Below are 19,357 nucleotides of genomic sequence, written 5' to 3'. Positions count from 1 at the left end.
ATAACCAAATTCCAAATTTAACAAAAAAACTGTTACCGAACACTTGACCCAAATGTCAAACTGAATTGATTATAGAGATGAAGTGTTAATCACTACAATGGCTTTGTCCTATAAAATTAATGGGTCATGGCCAAATATTATATATGGGTCATTTTTTGAACTTCACAATTCAAATTCCTTAGATGACTTTGCTGCTATATGTTTTACAGAATCCTGTGTATTAAAGCTTCTAGTAACAGTCCTTGAAAAGTGGACTTTAACCAAACCTACTCACCAACCCTTTTTTCTGCAAGTCTATACATGTCCTCCCAGGCCCACTACCAATGCTGAAACTACCCACTGCAGAATTTTGCGTTTCTGTTGTGTCAGCCACCCACTCCTTTATTCAGATCTTTCACTCTTTGGATCAGGTGTGCCCAGGACTCATGGGGGAGGCTCTTTCAATAGAGACTGCAAGGTCTGCTGAGTTTGTACTACAGAATTAGCAAGGAGTCAGGTAGAAAAAGAAAACCTGCTAAGAGTATGCAAGGTAGTTATCACAATCAGCCCAAGATTTAAAGGTTCAGATCAAAATTTGTGCTAGTTCTTATATTCCTATATTAAGAATTATAATCGGATGGAGAAAGTCTTAGTTAAAAAAAAGAACACCCACACACATTTGAATTCTATCTAAGCACTCCACTGCCCGAAAAGGCCACTATTTTGTAAGCCAATTAGAGTCCCTCTCTTTTTGGGAATAATAAGAATTGCTACTGCAAAGTTGGTTTATATTACTTAAGAATCTATACAAATATCCTTTTCATGAACAAAAACTCATGAGAAATTAAGCCACCTGCAGTTAGTATTAATCCCCTTAGTCTTGCATCCAACATAATATAAAACGTAAGTTTCAATACTCTATCTTAAAATGCAAAAAAAGCCCCAAATAAAATCTTCTATGTACTAAAGAGATATTTAGAGCACAACATAATGAATACAACTCCCAACTGTAGAAATCAAAGGAAGGAAATCAAGAATGAAGTAGAAGGAACAGGTGGAAGAGTAGATAGTTTTAAAGTTAGAGGACCATTTTGAGGAAAAAATAGTTAAGAGGACATTTTGAATAGGATTCTGACATGAAAAGGAGTAACGAGACATTCAACTAATTCATCTTCTGCTACCCTTTTTTTAAAAAAAAAACCCAACATTTAGAAGCAAAAAGAAAAGGAGTACTTGTGGCACCTTAGAGCTGACAAATTTATTTGAGCATAAGCTTTCATGAGCTACAGCTCACTTCATCGGATGCATGCACAAGTACTCCTTTTCTTTTTGCAGATACAGACTAACACTGCTGCTACTCTGAAATTTAACAAGCAGAATCCCTTATTTGTCTGTAGCAATTAGTCACTTGGAGTCTTCACACAATGCACAGTTCACCTGTGGAACTCATTTGCCAAAGGGTGTTGTGAAGACCAAAAATATAACTGGGTTAAAAAAAAAAAATTAGATAAGTACGCGGAAAACAGCCATAGTGGCTAATAGCCATTGATGGATATAAGCCTCTGACTGACAGATGCTGGGACTGGATAACAGGGGATGGATCACATGATAATTGCTCTGTTCTGTTCATTCCCTCTGAAGCATCTGGCATTGGCCACTGTTGGAAGACAGGCTAAATGGACCATAGGTCTGACCCAGTATAGCCATTCTTATACAGAAACAATCTACCAGGGGAACCATGTTTCTTGTTTTTGCCAGTGATGCAAGCACACCATTTTCATGATGTGCTACATCAGAACACTGAATACGGACAGCTACTACACTTAAAGGGAAAGGATGAACTGGAAACATTCAGTTTACAAATGGCTACATTCTTATATAAACAAACTTGATAGGTGTCCTGTAATTATTGTTACTTACTTTCTCTCTCCCCTCGCCCACCCCTCCCCCCCCCAGCCAACAGAACATCTCAACTTAGAGTTTTCATTTTAAAACAGTACGTACCCTTAATACCAGCTTCTTGTATTTTTCAGACAAGTCCACCTTCACACATCTGCCCTGGAACCAAAGTGCTTTGTTTGAACAATGCTCAACCATAGCCAAAGCATCTTCTCTGGTTTCCATCTCTATGAAAGCCTAAAAAAATTAGAATACATATAAAAACTATAGGAAGTGTATGTAACAATGCTATTACACAAAGTTCTTTAAACTAGAATATGGCTAAATCCTACAACTTTGATTTCACTACTTGATGTTTCAAAATGAGTATCTCCAGTTTCTACACGCTAATCAACCCAGTTTTACATTATACTTGCAACACAAACCAGGTGCACAGATGCACTCAGTCTTTGCAGTAAGCAATGTTTTCACTGCAAAGAAGTTCTGAAATTAGACGGCAGGAGCCCAGCTGATCTGAAAGTAATCTTAAAGACAGTGTCAATGTATCCCTTCTTTGAAATCTAATTAAATGATAGTTCGTAAACAGGAAACACCCTCAAGTCAATAACCGTATTCTGTGCTAAAGCTAAAAAAAGGGCTGAAAGGCCTACTCAAGACTCATTCCATTCACAATTTCTGGAATGAAGTGTTAGACAGTTGCTCTCCCACAAGAGCTCTATGGTGGATGGATCTATTCTGTTTAACATGGATAAATTTGCTGGGGAAGACAGTGAGGCAGTTTTGGCTCAAGTGTCATCAGTTCACAAAGGGTATAGCTTTTGCATTAAACTCTGAGTGGGTAGGATCTATGCAATTTTAACACGCAGCTGAGATGAGGGTGATCTGGTTATGGCTCAAACCAGATTCTATCTCGCTGGGGAAAGCAACTAGAGAATAAAGTAGGTTTGGTACCTGTCCCCATTAGTGAGGGGGTACCCAACTTTGCCCAAAACATTTGCAACATTTTAAGAGGCTTCTGAATCCCCAGAAGAGCACTGAGTGGCCCGTAAGGTTTTTGACTTCTCTTGGCTGTGGACCTTCTGACAGGCATCCATGGTTCTTTCACTTCCTCAGTGGATTAATGTAATACATGGCACACTGCTACACTGGAAGTTGACTCAAACTTATTTCCCTTCACTTAGCAGTATAAGCAGAAGGATCTTTATATCACAAGTGTTCCAACAGAGAGCTCTAGCTGCAATTCAAGGTGCTATTGGAAATATAAAGTTCTCTTTAAGGGAACTAAAATGTCCTCTGATTTGGGTACTCATCCAAGAAAACCACCTCTCCTTCACAATCAATCTGCTCAAGCACTCAACGTAACAGCTGTTAAATTTAGAAGTCTGGGAGGCTCCTCAGAAGGTGCTTTCAATGGAAAACTCTCAACTCTGGAATTTGATTTACTTTTTTACCCCAGAGCCAGTGTGGTGACCATGGTGCAAGGCTGATCTGCTTACAGAGTCTCTTGCTTGTTGATGGAAGTATGTTTTTATGTTATCGAGTTACACTTTTGTTTGTGGATGGTGTCATATAAAAATTTTTGCAGTTTTGTTTTTGTGCTTGTGTCTTGAGATGGGACATTTTAATAAATTAAAAAACTAAACAGTAATACATCAAGCTACATACTTAGCCAGAAAAACAGGGACAGAAAAAAGTATATTTGTAGTAAGCAGCTAACATTGCTGTTGGATCTTTAACTTTTTTATTTTCACTGTGCAAATTTAATGTGTTAATGTATTTTGGCATCTAACTGCCTTAAAAAAACCCTCCAGAGCTAGTTAGCTTGTGAAGACAACAACATTTACCATCAGAGCTCATAAGGACCTTGAAGCAATTGCTCACAATTTGCTGTGCATGCACACATGCATGTTCAAGCTTGCTTGCACCCACTGAATTAAGAAAATGTTCTAATCTACCATACATGCTTACTATGCAATTTTCAAGCAGATTTGTGAAACCAAACCCAAGGGTAACTGCAGTATCTTTAGAAGGAGTGAGGGAGTAAAACGAAGGGCTTTTTATTGTTGCTATGTAATTATTTGTTAGACTGCCCATAAGAAGCTTATGATTGGCTTTTGATAATGTTTTTAATCAATGCAATGATCCCACAGATTTTTACCTATATAGGAGCTAATTAAATATTGTACCCAATACTGCATAGTTTCATAGGACTAGGATGCTTATGAGTTCCTCTTCTTCTACTAGACGTGTTTACTGGGAAACAACTCCTATATTTTGCCATGTTCTCCAGTAGTTTCCATATCCATACTGAATCAGAAAAGAAAAAGATGGCAAAATAGAGGTATCAATCTTCAAGATCAAATGTAAACATTTTATTCTGCCTTGAACATTTCTCCCTACTTCAAAAACAACAACACTTCAACTTAGTTTTTGAGATATTCAGACTGTATCCACTTTGGAGCTCTCACAATCCATTTAATCAAGTTCCCTACTTAAAATCTTGAAAATCTCTGGTTTCTTGCAGGCAGATCTATTCAACGTTCCACTTAATTATGCATGAATCAACTCAGTTATGTAAGTGTCTAGGGTGAATTACCTGGCTTTTCATTCTCATCAGTATGTAATTCTTTATTTTTCCATATGGCTCAGCTAGTTTGATTACGGCATTGTCAGAATATCCTGAATGAGGTAAATTACTGAGGTGAATCACGCGACCAGGTTCTGGTTTTGGTGGCTCAGTTTTTTGGTCAGGCTTCCCCTCTGGTTTCTAAAATTAAGAGTTTGTGAAACCTTAAAAATAAATACTACATAAAATCTGACATTTATATAACAAACAAACAAACAAACAAACATTGATATTAAAGATTAAGTTCCTAATTTTATTATATGCATTACAACTGAAATATAAGGCACCAATTTTGTCATGGAGGTCGCAGAAGAGATGGAATCTGGGACCTCCGAAGACCTCTGTGACTGCAGCCCCGGTGGCTGGGAGCTGCAAGGTCCTGCCGCCTCCCACGAGGGGCAGAGTTGAGGTACCCCTGCTGCGGGGTCTGGGGGACCCCCACAGCTCCTCTCTGCTGCTGGGGAGAGCTCCAGGGTCTCCCTGTCCCCTAAGCCCCCATGGGTGGTGGGGGCCCCAGACCTCCCAGCCACCCCACAACTGCCCAGTCCCTTCCCAATTTATCATGGATATTTTTAGTAAAAGTCAGGGACAGGTCACAGGCTTACATGAATTTTTCTTTATTGCTCATGACCAGTTTGTAACGTTCACTAAAAATATCCATGACAACCTTACCCGTAAACATAGCTAAAAACAAATTAATGCAAAAACTAAACATTAAGATGACATAACACTGAATATATTATATTGATTAAAAATAAGATTTTAAAATGCAAAATTGAATTTACCTTTATTCTTTTATACTTATGGGACAAGTGCACTCTTACTGGCTTGCCAAATACTAGAGCTGGTGTTGTCATATAATATTCCACTGCAGCCTGGGCATCTTCAGTAGTGGACATTTCAATAAATGCCTGAAATTGTAAAAATTTATTTCTGCATTTATTTCAGTAATACTCTTTTAGGAGTGAATACTTTGTCTAAGAGCTTGTGCTGTTGAGTGCCTCTCTGGCAAAAGAAGATGCACTTTTAAAAAAGTGCAGTCAGGAAATGCAAAAGTAAAAGCTTTTTACAGTAGCATTAACTGGCCCCACAGATATATACCCTTATGCAATTAGGTATAAATTGCATATAGCATATTACTTAGGTGTACACCAGATATGCTCAGGACAAATTAGTGTTAATATAACTTTAAACAATCAGTTATAAATTTAAATACAAGTTAAATATAATGTTGCAGAATACTCTCGGTGTATTTGATTTCTGTGTGCCAAGGGGGAAAAAAGAAAAAAGACAAGACATTAACCCTCCTTCCCCTTAGTGTTCCCCTCCTATGATAAGATGATACACAGTATATTCCAGGGAACATGGAGAATTCCAAGAACTCATCTGGTCTGAGAACAAGCAAAAAATTTCAATCTAAATAACTAACAAGGATTTGTAACATAAGTGGCTTTGTAAACTAAGAGTGCTCACTTTCACAAATGCCGTAAAGTTGTCTGGTGTTCACCGATACCAGTGAAATGTTACCCAGAACTAATTATGCCACCAAAAGATTTAAATAAACTTACCTCATTAATTTTGTTTAGAATCAGATGATTTGTAATTATTCCAAATGGCTCAACAAGCTGCAGCAATTGGTACCTCAAGTTTTTCCCTCTTTGAAAATCCATAATGTGAACAACTCTGCTTGTTTCCTGATAAAAGCAGAAAGAACTAACTAGTAAAGTTTACCAGTAGCATGAATTGAAATAGCATGTCAACTAACAAAGACATTATCAAAGGATTTCAGCCCCCAAATTTGACCTAAAATTACCAAGGAAAATAAGAACCATTTTACCAATGTCCTCTCTCCAGCCATAACTAAATGCATCAGGGCAAGACAGGGAATTCCAAGGGTACATAAGTCAATTCTGTACACCAAAGAAGAAGTTTATTCTGATCCAAGATGATGACTGTGACAATCTGGGGATAAGTCAATGTCAATTTATGAATTTCTTTCTGGTTTATGAATTGCATTTAACACTGTAGCCCTTCAGTGTGGATTGGAACAGCTATTTTGTAGCAGGAACCGACTGCCTGGGAAGCTGAAATACAGCCTTCAAAATTGAATAGAAGAACTGTGCTGCTACTAACATTTACTTTTAAAGACTCTCTGCCCCAGCAATCTCACCGGGGGTCAGAGCAAGGAAAATCCTGAGCAGAAGAACAAAGGTGTCACAGACCACTTTAAAGGTGACATGCTCTCTAAGCGAGGGAGTAATTACATCCCCAGAAAAAGACAACAGGTGGAGGACTGGGGGCAGGAGGGATTTTGCCATCCCCCAGGGACTCTCCAGAATGGTGAGGACTCAGAACGAGATTGTGTTCTGGCGTTTTTTGTTTTGCCTTAGATTTATAAGCTCTAGTGTGCCAAAGAGTAAAGGGCATGGGTTTAAGAAGTTCTCTGCAAAGCCTGTATTCCTTGCTTTAACTATCACATGTTCCCCAAGGGTTAAACTGTAAACCAGAGACCCCACAGCTCGGCTGAATTCTGGGAGAACATGCAAAACAGCTGGAGAGGCTTGGGAGGTCTCAGTAATAGCTTCAAGGCCAAGGGCAGCTGGACTGTGGAGTCCTTTATCCCAGGGAAAGGGACCAGACAGGGAACCTGCATCCTAAAAATGTACTTGAGAAGCCAGATCTAGAAACAGTGTCTGGACACAGCCCAGACCCACATGGGATAGAAAGTTTGGGTCCATTTAACAGTGTGGTGCCCATTCACTTGGTGGATCGTGACAATGATCTTAGTAGGTGGTGAAACATGATGACTGATAGACTTCGTAATTTTAATCCAAAAGAGTATACATTAAATATATTCTTACCTTTTAAAAAAAGATTTGTATATTGGACTAAGATGTTTGCTTCAACATCCAATACAACTTTGAATAAAAATAAATCTACCCTAATACATTTTAAAGCACCCCCTCCACCAAAAAAGTAAGTTTGACATTCCTTGAAGCACATGCAAGATTATTATCCCCTGTGCAAATGAGATTTTAAATTAAAATGAACTTTTGAGCATAACAGTAATGACTAGCACCAGCAGCACAGAAACAATTTCAGTTTCTTACATCAGTTTGCATCTGCTTTAATGGTGATTTAAAAAAAATAAAACCCGAAAAATTAGTGCATTTGTGTAAGCATTATGTAATGTACAAACAGTCAGACCAAAAAAGCTCAAACAAAGGAGAACAACATTCTAATGTATAGATGACCATGTCCCTCGCTGCATCTCAACCTAAAACTGACTTATGTACTAGACTACACCACTCAAATGCAATGCTTGAAGCTTCAAGGAATTTGGAAAAAAGACTTTTGAATGTTTTGGTCAGGTTTGTCTTATTTCTTCCCTCTTCTGTTTCTCAGGTGCCTCTCACCAAGGTATGTAACTACCCAAAGGGCTGAGAAGTGATGGTCAACATTCAAACTCTCTAGTCTTTGTTGTAAAACAACAGAATAGCGTGAGGAACCTCTCTTACAAAGGAGTTATAAACCTGTTTTTTCAAGGTTGTATGGTTAGTCACGATCAGGCATAATATGGCTAAGGGAAATGCAAGCGGTGTCTCAATATCAACCTTGAGAGATTACCTCAAAGGCTGTGTTTGTCTCCAGGTTTCTTCAATTCTTGACCTCTTTGCTAAGACTACAAACAAGATTTCCACTTGGTACCAACAGCAATGAGGTCCGTATGACTGTCTGGTATGTGGACTGAGTACCAATCCATTTTACAACAGCCAGCAAATCACAACCATAATGACTGTCACTATCAACTTGTACTGTACTCAAGTGAGCTAGATATGAAAGATTCTATAAAGGACGTTTGGGTCCACTGGCCAAAATGGACTGGGAGTCAGAAACCTGGGCTCTATTCCTCGCTGCGCTACTGACGTGCTGCATGATCGGTAAGTCACCTTTCCGGTCCTCTATTTCCCCTACCATCCATTTAGACTGTAAGCTCTTTGGGGTAGGGGTTGCCTATTTGTGTACACAGCACCCAGCACAATAGGACCATCATACAAATAAAAATAATTCTACCTCCCAAAGACATCTAATTCCCTCCTGTCGAATATATTAAAATGGGCAAGCTTCATAGCAGTGTAGCTGGATATTACTGTTTTGTAAAGCTGATTGTTAGAATAATAATTTAATACTAACCATTCTGTCTTTCTGCATATGTCGTGGTCCTGGCATGTTTCCATTTCCAGCCCCTTTATATTAGAAATTAAAAGTATATAAGCAACACTTAAATGCATTATGGTTACTGTTGACATTTCATCTTTTAAAAATGTAACAAGTTAAAGATCACTTGTAATGCCATAACGTGAAGTTATTTGTCAAACATTTCAAATTACTGTAAATGTATAAAAAAAATCAAATCCACATGTAATATTTTACAGTAAACCTTAAGAAGCAAAATCCATGGCTTGTGACCCAAAATTGGGGTCGCCAGAATGTGTCAGTGGCCCAGAGGGCTGATTCAGCTCCCTGCTCTGCGTGTTGCAACCTGTGCACAGAGCCACAGTACTATTCAGGTTTGGCCCAGCTGCCTCTCTATCATGACCTGGGGCTGGCCTGAGCAAGGCCAAATTTGAGCAAGTGGCACTGCAACCGTATGCATCAGGTCACAATGCCACCTGGGCCAAACCTGAGTGGCTCAGCAACCCTGGAACTCTCAATGCCCAGTGCAGGGAGCTGAGCCCAGCACACTCTGCAGAACAGAAATGGGAAGAAAGCTGTTGGTTTCACATTCTCTATTAAGCACCGCCACCCCTCTCCCCTGCCCCCACAAATGTACCCCTGCCCAGAAGCCAGGACACACCTCACTTTCCATACCCTGTGTCCCACTCCCCAGCCCAGGTCTTTCAAATGTACCCCTCCCAAACAACCAAGCTATCCGTTTTGTCATCCCACCTGTCCTAGTCCCCAGATCTTCCCCAATGCAGCCCAGTTCCTTCCCCAAGCCTCCCCACTTTATCCCCAGGGCCCTAAAATCCTCCCATCCCTTACCCTCTGCCCTCTCAGGGAGCCATGGGGGGCTGTCTCAGCTTGCTTCCTCCCCCAGCCCCAATTGCTGGTGGGGAGTACCCAGGTTTTCACATCTGGCTGGAGAATATGGAATCTTAGTGCCAAGCCCCCGATAGACCCCTAGCTGGGGAGGAGGCCTACACTAGGTCTGGGGGCATGCTGAGGAGTGTCTGGGTCACAACAGGCCATCAAGGTTTACAAATGGGTCCTGATCCCAAAAAGATTGAGAACTACTGCTTTTAGATATTGATCCAGAGCCCACTGCTGAAGTCACTTAAAGGTATGCATTGACCCCAATAACCCAACTGGAATTTAACAGAACTGCTATACTGAAAAGTCTCCCATATTTATTTATACGTAAATGAGCTGAAACATTTTTATTAAAGTGCAAAAAAAAAAAAAGTTAATGTTTTGGTTGAGATTTTGGATGCAAACCTCAGAATTATGACCCTACAGCAACACTGATTCTACCATACTGCATATATTAAGGAATAAATTAAAGTAAGTCTGTTAAGCAGTTAGTTAAGTCAAAATTTCGGCTTATGAAATTTCTAAGTATGAATGAAAAGAAACTAATGAAAACATTAGTTCTCTTTAAAACATTTTTCTGTAGCGTTTGCAAGACAGATATGCACTAACATGATGCTAGACTCTCGAGAATGACACCCAGAAAGCTAGATTGTCTCATCTATGATTCACATTACTTGAAGTGGAAAAGTAAACAGTATAAATGAAAGGTAGGGGTTTTTTTTTTGTTTTGTTTTAACAATATACGGTTTTAGTAACAAAAGAAAAGTTAACTATTTTTAAAGTTCTTGAGTTTTTTAATCTGACAGTGCCAACTTCAAACAAATTCAAAATAAAAACTTGTGGCTATGTTAATGTTGCTGTGAGATCCTTCAGTTTCCTTAGCTAAGTTTTGACTCTCATCCTGCATAAAGTTACATGCGTCATTTAGTAGAACCCAACATTTCAGATAACCAGGAATTTGAGAGGAGTGTATTGAAAAAGATTTGTTTACTCATGTTACCTCTTGGCCCAATTGGTGGTCCAAGATGAAACGGAGGTGGTGGAGGCCCCAAAATTCCTGGTGCAGGATTTGTAGATTGCTGCAACATAGACCGATCACCCCTTGAAATGTAGATACAAAACAAAGCATATTAACCTTTAAAAGAAAAACTTTTCACTGAGCCCCTAGAAAAGTTGTGTCCACATCACAAATACATTTGATACCATATCCTTGAGAGAAAGGAAAATTACAGCTAATTCTAGAAACCTCCCAAACTCACAGTAAGCTTTTCTACAAAGTTTGAAGAATTTAGCCAATTCCCAGTAGCCAGAGAACTAATCCTGAAGCAAGAGACAGACCCAAAAAGATGAAAAAAGAACGAGGAGTACTTGTGGCACCTTAGAGACTAACAAATTTATCTGGGCATAAGCTTTCGTGGGCTAAAGCCCACTTCATTAGATGCATGCAGTGGAAAATACAGTAGGAAGATAGCTATATATACACAGAGAACATGAAAAAATGGGGGTTGCCCATGTTCTCTGTATATATCTTCCTACTGTATTTTCCACTGCATGCATCTGATGAAGTGGGCTTTAGCCCACAAAAGCTTATGCTCAAATAAATTTGTTAGTCTCTAAGGTGCCACAAGCACTCCTCATTCTTTTTGCTGATACAGACTAACATGGCTACCACTCTGAAACCTGTCACCAAAAGATGAAGGTCACCATCTGCTAATGAAATCCAGGGACAACACATGCTGAGAAGCTTTGAGAAGGTGGAGGTTGGTGGGATTTCTAACAAGGGTGTTACTGGACTCTGTCTTGGAACTTCACCTGTATCCACCACCTCTAGTGAGTTGGTGTCTGAAGAACTCAGGGGGAAAAAACCCTGTTTACATTAAGAAGATTCTTTTTGCAACCATAAGGGCTAGAAAATAGATTTTTTTAAAACAAAATCCTAAATCTGTTAAAGGTTTAAGGCCCTTCTATGCATCTGGGAAAGCTTCCTCCACACAACCAAAGAGTGGATTTTTAAAGATGTTCTTTCCTACATATAATGCTTCAATAATAGTCCTGTCTTAGGACGTACCAGGGATAGCGAGCAAGTGCTGCATCACACGAAAACCAGTACTCTACTTCTTCCAATGGTATGTGTTGTCCATTTATAGCTGTGATAGATCATCGGATGTGTGGTGGTATAAAAGCTTTACTGGCACTTATATGGGCTAAACTGTATAAATCAGTAATGTCTACACTATTAATATTATTACAGCTAAATATAAAATTACCACAGTAATAATTAAAATGTACTTCTGCATCTTTATTGTATCAAGTTGTATACAGTTTAAAGATGAATTACTTATACTAGTAGTTTAAGAATTAAGGGGAAATTTGTAAGAATTATGCTATTTTAGCAGCTAATAGCTACAGTATTCATGATTGGAAGATTACAAACACAATATAATATATACACCACTACAGTGTGAGCACCCTAAATTCTACATATTTGTATGTCTAGGGGAAAAGATTACTGAAAACAAAAAGTCTTAACATTGCCTGATCAAAAGAGCAACCCTGAAAATCTTCTCACACAGAAGTTTTCAGGTGTCTGGCATTTGCCTTAGAAGTCTGATCATGAAGTTTTAGCAAGTCTGCCTACTCCTTAGAAAAAAGTAGTTTGTGCTTTATTAAAAAAAGTTTGTCCAGCTTCAACCTAATCATTTTGGGACAGTGAAATTTCCAAGACAGAAATTGATCATATTCTTCCCATGCTCCACATCTGTGATCGTTTACTGAAGTCATGATCTGACACTGAACTCCAAATCTGAGATTTGGATTCCTAGGTATCATAGGATTTATTAACCATTTTTATCCCATAGGTTTTATGGCAGGATTACTTCTCAAAATATGGCAATTTTATAGCTAAGATTTCAGTTTTAGTGTAATGTACTTTAAAGGCAGATACTTTCCTAAACAATGGATTTCTTTAGTTATTTTAGGCAAATGTTTAGTTAGTTAAATAAATATTATTTGATCACCATGTAAAGCTATTTAATAATGAATTATTTCAAGTTTTCATTCTGCAATTTATTATTCCCTATTCTCTGCACAAACTCCTCTAGAGCGAACATGAAGGAGTGAAGGAAACAGACATCAAAGCAGATAAAAATCAGGATTATTTTTATAAATCAAATAACTTAAAAATCACTTTTTTTACACTTATATGCTGCTAGTTGTTTACTTTCTTCCCCTTTTTAGTGTCTTAAATTGCTAAAGTGGCCATTTATATCTAATTTTCTAATCATTAAAAAAATTACGTAAAATCTGAAATTCTACTAAAGTTTCAAACTTAAAAAGTTCCTATTTGCTGGAAAAGAAAAAAGTCTAGAGCCTCATTAACACCCTCACTGTAAACATCACAAACTCAAAATTGATCAGCAAAAAGCCCATGCTCTATTTGGAATCAGCATCACCTTTCCATACACTGAACTTCCACAAGTCAATGACCTGATCCTGGTCCCACTGAAGTCAATAGCAAAACTCGCACCTATGACAGTGGTGCAGGATTTAGTCTTCAGTGCTCCTAAGTCATTTAGGCTCCCAAGGGTGAAATTTAAAACAAACCCTAAAAGCAATCTTTAGATTCCCATAAAAGCAATTAAGACTATACTTAATTATAAGCAAGAGTAGTCTTGTTGAAGTTGGAATCACGGCTTTCATTTTCCAATATTTTAGTAGTGGCATTTAGTTCTCTCCCGCTACCGCCAGGATTTATAATATAGTTCATTATAAATTTTTATCTAAAGTTGCAATAGCAAAAAAATTCAGATTTTACAAAGCCTCAATCTGATTTAAACAGCTACACTTCAGAAAATGTCTGTTTCCTAGATATAATTACACAAGGAAAGCCAACTCAGCTGAATCAGTGCTGCTTTTCAGCTGGTATAAAGAGCAGTCCACCCGTAAGGAAATTTGGACAAGTATCCAGATAGGATAAAACTTTAAAAAACCAAAACCCTGCACTCTATCCTACACTGCGAGATAGGAAACCGAGCCCCTTTGTTCTGACACACTGAATGATTTTAGTATTTCCAATATTTGACAAAGTTGAAAAAAAATGCCAAGTTTTAATTACAATCATTTCATTGCATTATGTACTTCCAATACAAAAGTAACTTATATTTTGCATTGTTCATGTTTTACTTACATTCCATGTCCAGAATCACTATCAGGATTCCACTCTGGATATCTTTAAATAAAAAAAGGTCATTTATAAGAAAGATATAAAATTGGGATTGCAAAGGACAGTATCTACACAAAACTACTGCAAATTCACATTTTTCACAGGAAGCAGGAAAACATGAACACATTGTACAGGAATAATTTGGATAGCATGATTGGCAGCCATAAAACAAATGCAATTTGTAACAGCCATAAGCACTTTAATGCTAATTAGGAGATTAGGTGGGGGGGTGGGGTTCCAGACTAGGAAGTGTATTGTACTTAAATATCAAATATCTAGCAATAATCTGTAGTATTACAAACAGGAGAGGTTTGAGTCTTCACTATGTAGAATAGACTGAAAGGAGAACCTCTTGGAAGTTTGCACTACAAGCACAACTAGGGAATATTGCAAGAAGTTACAAACATTGAATACCTGCAGCTGGCACTGTCTAACATATGTAAATTGTAAGGACTTAGTAGTCTAAATTGCCTTTCTCCAGCAAATTTGATTACTTTTTGGCCTGTAGATGCTTAAGGGGAATGGCTAAAACAAGTTTAACGTATGGTCTTCTCAGTGCACACCAGGCAAATTATTTAAACCTGCTCTGTAAAATATAGTTAACAGCTGTTGAAGTCTACATGCCCTCATGCCACAAGAATGCTTAAGGTATTTCAAACTCATACATTTCAAGAAGAAGCTGACAACGTCGACTGTGGGTTGCTCCATTGATATGGTGGTTCCACTCCTGCAGTAAAGTAAACAGTTACAATTAACATAGGATCAAATATTTTGTAACAAAACATTCCCTCTGACCAGCTATGTACCTACTCTTCTATGCAGAGGTATTTAACAAATATTTGTGCATAGATGCCGAAGTCTGTTTGTAGTGCTTTAAAGATACAATGAATTTTGACCTACCTTAAAACTGTTATAACCTGACAAAGTGTCCGATGGAAAATGTCCTCTGGAATCTAAGGGCTTGATTCTGGCTTCAGATATCCAAAGCTCATCATGAGAAAATTTGCTAGAGTATGCCTGCAGGGAGCCCAAGGTTTTCCTTTCATAGCCTTGAGATTTTTTCCTAACCCCTCTGCTTTACACCTCAGACCTTCAAAGACTAACATACTTACAAATACTGCATTCAGTAGCACAAAACCCAGAAGACGAAAAATTGTAAGGAACTCAAAAAACAACAACAAAAATCATTAAGGGGTTAGAGGGACTGACATATAAGGAAAGATTAAAAGAACTGAAAGTGCATAGCTCGGCCAGACGACGTTAGGGAAAAATAGAAATGTACAAATATTTGAATGATACAGACACCAAAGAGAGGAGGGACTTGTTTAGGATGATAATTAGGACTAATGGAATTAAATTAGGCAAAATAATATTTAGGTTAAACATCAGAAAAAGTTTAATGAAAAGAACCCCTAGAATGTGGGAAAGACTCCAAAAGCCAAATGGTAGAATCTCCATTTGCTTAGGTCATTAAAACAGGACTTAGTTTATCAAGTAAAAAACCATATTTTCCAAAGCTTTAACAGATCTACCAGACAACTACTAGCCAGAGTCAGATACAAAAGACAAGTACTGGGGAAGGGCAGAAGGGTCTCACATCTATCAGGTGCAGAGGCAACGACCTGATGATAAACCCAGTACTTCAGTTTGTGGGAAGAGGGAGGTTGCTGGGATTTCTATAAGGAGGCTATTCCTAGATCCTATCTAGGGGTTCAATTTTCCATATCAGCCTCTGAGAAAGTATCTGATAAATCTGAACTATGACTACAACTATTGAAAGAACTGAGTCTCCCCTCCCACCCACACTGTTCCCCAGTCTTCCAACCATCAAAGGGAGCTCTCTGCTACTCTATTCTTTCCCCAATGGCCAGTTTTGGTTCTCTTCCCTCATGAAGATGTCCAGTGCCTGCTCTTGCTGTTTCTCGCAGCTTTCATAAGCAACTGCAGAATGAAAGGGACATGATTTTGAGTTCCACTCTTGATCAGGGGTTCCAAACAAGTAGCAATGAAACTGACCAGAACCTTATTAATTCCACTCTGCTGCAGTCAAAGAAACCCATGATCATCAGCAGAAGTACTGGAGCAATTATAGTGCAACTATATTTTCAAGCTTAAATTCTGCACACATTGATGGCCTCTCTCTGTTCTCCAGAAAAATCTTACTCCGTATGGGCAACGTTTCCATTTTTAAGATGTTATAACCATCCTCCTGGGTAAAGCAATGAAGTATCTGAGGCTAATTGTACTGCCTTGCCTCCAAGAACTCGGAGTTTTAATGGCCTTGCAGCAAAAAAAAAAAAAATGAATGATCATTCAAGTCTCCCATGCAGCATTGTCACTAAGTTATAATTAGGGCCCTGCCAAATTCAAAACCATTAAAAATGCGTCACAGACCATGAAATCTGGTCTTGTGTGCTCTTTTACCCTATGCTATATAGGTTTTACGGGCGAGACCAGCGTTTCTTAAACTGGGAGTCCTGACCCAAAAGGGAGTTGCAGGAGGTCACAAGGTTATTTTAGGGGGGTTGCAGTATTGTCACCCTTACTTCTGAGTTGCCTTCAGACGTGGGGGGCTAGAGAGTGGCAACTGTTGGCTGGGTGCCCAGCTCTGAAGGCAGCGCCCCGACAGCAGCAGTGCAGAAGAGTGGCAATACCATACCATGCCACCCTTACTTCTGTGCTGCTGCTGGCAGCGGCTCTGCCTTCAGATCTGGGCCTCAAGCCAGCAGCTGCCATTCTCCAGCTGCCCTGCTCTCAAGGCAGCACCGCCACCAGCAGCAGCACAGAAGTAAGAAGGGTAGCAGTACCATGACACCCCCTACAATAACACTGTGACCCCCCCCCCCAAATCCTTTGTGTGTCAGGACACCTATAATTACAACACCATGAAATTTCAGATTTAAGTAGCTGAAATCATGAAATTTATGATTTTTTAAATCCTGTGACCGTGAAACTGACCAAAATGGACAGTAAATTTGGTAGGGCTGATTTTTTTTTTTTTTTTTTTAAGATATACAAAACACATCAGAGAGCAGGATGAAATCCTGATCACTCACTCTGTCAGAGGTTGGTTGGTTGTTTTTAAAAAGGAGGACACCACTTGGTGCAGGATTCACAAGATCTGAGCTCCCACTGTTGGCTCTGCAATTGTGAACTTGTAGATCAATGATTTTAACGCACAAACATGTGAACAAGCGTCAGTTTATTCCACTATATACCAAACATTCATTACTTAAAAATAAAAGGAGGCCAAATTTGGAAAAGGAAGATCATTTAAAGCTTTTAAAAGGTGGTGAAAACAGATTTAAGTCATTTAATACAAACAGGCATCCCCTAAACAATAGGAAAATGTAAACTTTGGAGTTTACAATGCACTTTTAATTTGAAAAGTTTCCAAGGCTGGCTCGGCTAGAAGTAAATGTGTATATGAAGTTGGCTTACAAGTTTATTCTTTAAAAGTGACAAACTAAATTAAATATCCTCTTTATAACCTGGCTGGGATTTTAACATATAAAGAAGTTGGGCAGCCAATTCCACACTGAATTTCAAATTCCCTCAGGTTCTTTTGAAAACCCATCCTATACATACATTTACAAATTAATTTTTACAAGTGAAGTTTTTTTTTTTAAACTAAGGTGAAGTTAGCTTGCCTAGTTAGTTTTTTCTTTAATAGTTTTACCACATTCTATTAAAAGGGTTCTAGACTCCTTAAAATATTACTCAGGTTGCTTCAGGATCCAAGTTTTCCAATTCTGAATTTTCAGGGCATATTTACATACAGACATTGGTCTAGGTGCATGTCTGAAATTAAACTCTTAAGTACCCTCAGCTCCCACTGAAGTCAATGGCATTGCTCATGACTTTAGAAAAAAAATCAGGCCAAGCTTATTTAGGAGCCTAACTTTAGACATATATATTAGAGAGTCTTAGCTATTACTTTTAGAAACCCATGTCTCTTGAATGTTTTACTTTCAAGTTAACCTACTCATGCTCTTCCGTCTACCACAATGGGTCTGTTTTATTTTACGGGGAGAGTTAACATTTTCCTAAATCCTGTTCTATGATGTAAGGGGTCAAAACTGATAAAGTTCGTAATCAGACAATTTGGGCAGTGTTTCTTTTCACAAGTAGATGTTAGAACAAGCTATCAATCATCAATGAATATTTATACACAAAGTTAAAGGAACAACCAGTAATATATACAGAAAAGGAGCGCAACTTTTTATATTTGTGAAGTCAAGTTAAGTTTTTCCCTTTGGCAGACTTTGATAAACCACATAGTCCCTTCTCTGTCCTCCTGATATTATTTCATTTTAGAGGAAAGAGAAGATATTGTAGTAATAAGCTAGAGTTGTCCCAGCTCAGAGAAGCATATTTCAATCTGCTTCCCCTAGAATCTGCTTCAGATCTTAGTGTTTTATCTGTGACTCAAAATCAGAAATACTATAACGTAAGGAATATCTAACAAAACTGGAGAAAATATGGTACCTATATCATTGCAGGAAAATATTTTCTTCTTGCAGTGGTGTTATTTCTGGATAAGAAAGCAGACCCCAGGATTTGGATCCTGGCAAAATAGAGGAACCAGTTTCCAAAATATTTTATATGATGTATTGGAAGTTTAAGTCTGCACATGTATTATGTTACTAACTTGATCTTAAACAGTTTAAAGTGAGCTAAAGAATGTTTATAAATTTAAAGTGTTTTCAATACACTGTCAAAACGGGGGAAATATTTTTTCATATTCTAAAAAAAGCTTCCTTTCACAATTGGCTTCTTTTATGCCAAGTTCCTGTACAAAACAAAGCAAGCAGAACAGAGTAAGTGAAAGTGCTAAAAAAACCCTTTATAACAGAAGAATTAGTTGATACCATTATAAAGTATCTCAAGATGTTAACATTTAACTTCTGTAACCAAATAAGATGTTTTCATAGAACTACTGGTTTGTTGTTTATTTTGTTTGTATCAGTTACAAAAATAAACTTCAAATAAAGGAGAAAAAAATATTATTATTGGAGTTACCGGAAGTAATAATTCATATACCTGTATTTGCTTTGTCAGGTTAGTAAATACAATATAACAGCTAAATTCTCAAGTTATATGGACACTTGAGGTTTCTTAATTTTAGTTGTTTTACACAAAATATTGCTTTAAAATGTTTTCAAGTGTAGGTAATACTTCCAGATGTTACTGTAAAGAAAAAGTTAGTAACAATACCACCACATTAAATCAATTTTAAGGCAAACGTATGTATTCTTAACTTGAATAATTTTCCCCAAAGCCTTCAAATGAAAAATATAATGTAATTGATTTTAACCAGAGGGGCATTAAAAGCCAATTTCAAAATTCAGCTGCCTAGTATATTGAAAATCAGCAAGAATGAATAAAACCAAAAAGCTGAAAGTAAGAGGGCTCTGAAATAATATCTGAGCAAATAAGCCAGTTTGAGTGAATTGTCACCTTATCAGAGTCCTGAACTATAATTATGAATAATTTAAGAGGGAAGTCTGATAAAAAAATAAATATACCAGAAGATC

The 19,357-nt window shown here is 37.9% G+C and overlaps 1 protein-coding gene across 4 annotated transcripts in view; it reads right to left on the bottom strand.

Annotated features, from left to right (window-relative positions):
- MATR3 (matrin 3) overlaps positions 1-19,357 on the bottom strand; it is a 44,741-nt gene that overhangs the window by 10,527 nt on the left and 14,857 nt on the right. For all 4 annotated transcript variants that reach the window (XM_077824502.1, XM_077824505.1, XM_077824504.1 and 1 more), the window contains 8 exons: positions 14,486-14,547; positions 13,785-13,826; positions 10,599-10,699; positions 8,699-8,751; positions 6,073-6,198; positions 5,290-5,415; positions 4,475-4,645; positions 1,984-2,115 (listed from right to left, as the gene is read on the bottom strand). In XM_077824502.1, the coding sequence (XP_077680628.1) occupies positions 1,984-2,115; positions 4,475-4,645; positions 5,290-5,415; positions 6,073-6,198; positions 8,699-8,751; positions 10,599-10,699; positions 13,785-13,826; positions 14,486-14,547 (813 nt within the window). The remainder of the gene's footprint in view (positions 1-1,983; positions 2,116-4,474; positions 4,646-5,289; positions 5,416-6,072; positions 6,199-8,698; positions 8,752-10,598; positions 10,700-13,784; positions 13,827-14,485; positions 14,548-19,357) is intronic.

This window comes from Eretmochelys imbricata, chromosome 8 (assembly GCF_965152235.1).
Source record: "Eretmochelys imbricata isolate rEreImb1 chromosome 8, rEreImb1.hap1, whole genome shotgun sequence".
Lineage (NCBI taxonomy): Eukaryota > Metazoa > Chordata > Testudines > Cheloniidae > Eretmochelys > Eretmochelys imbricata.
This window is presented reverse-complemented; position numbering and strand designations above follow the sequence as displayed.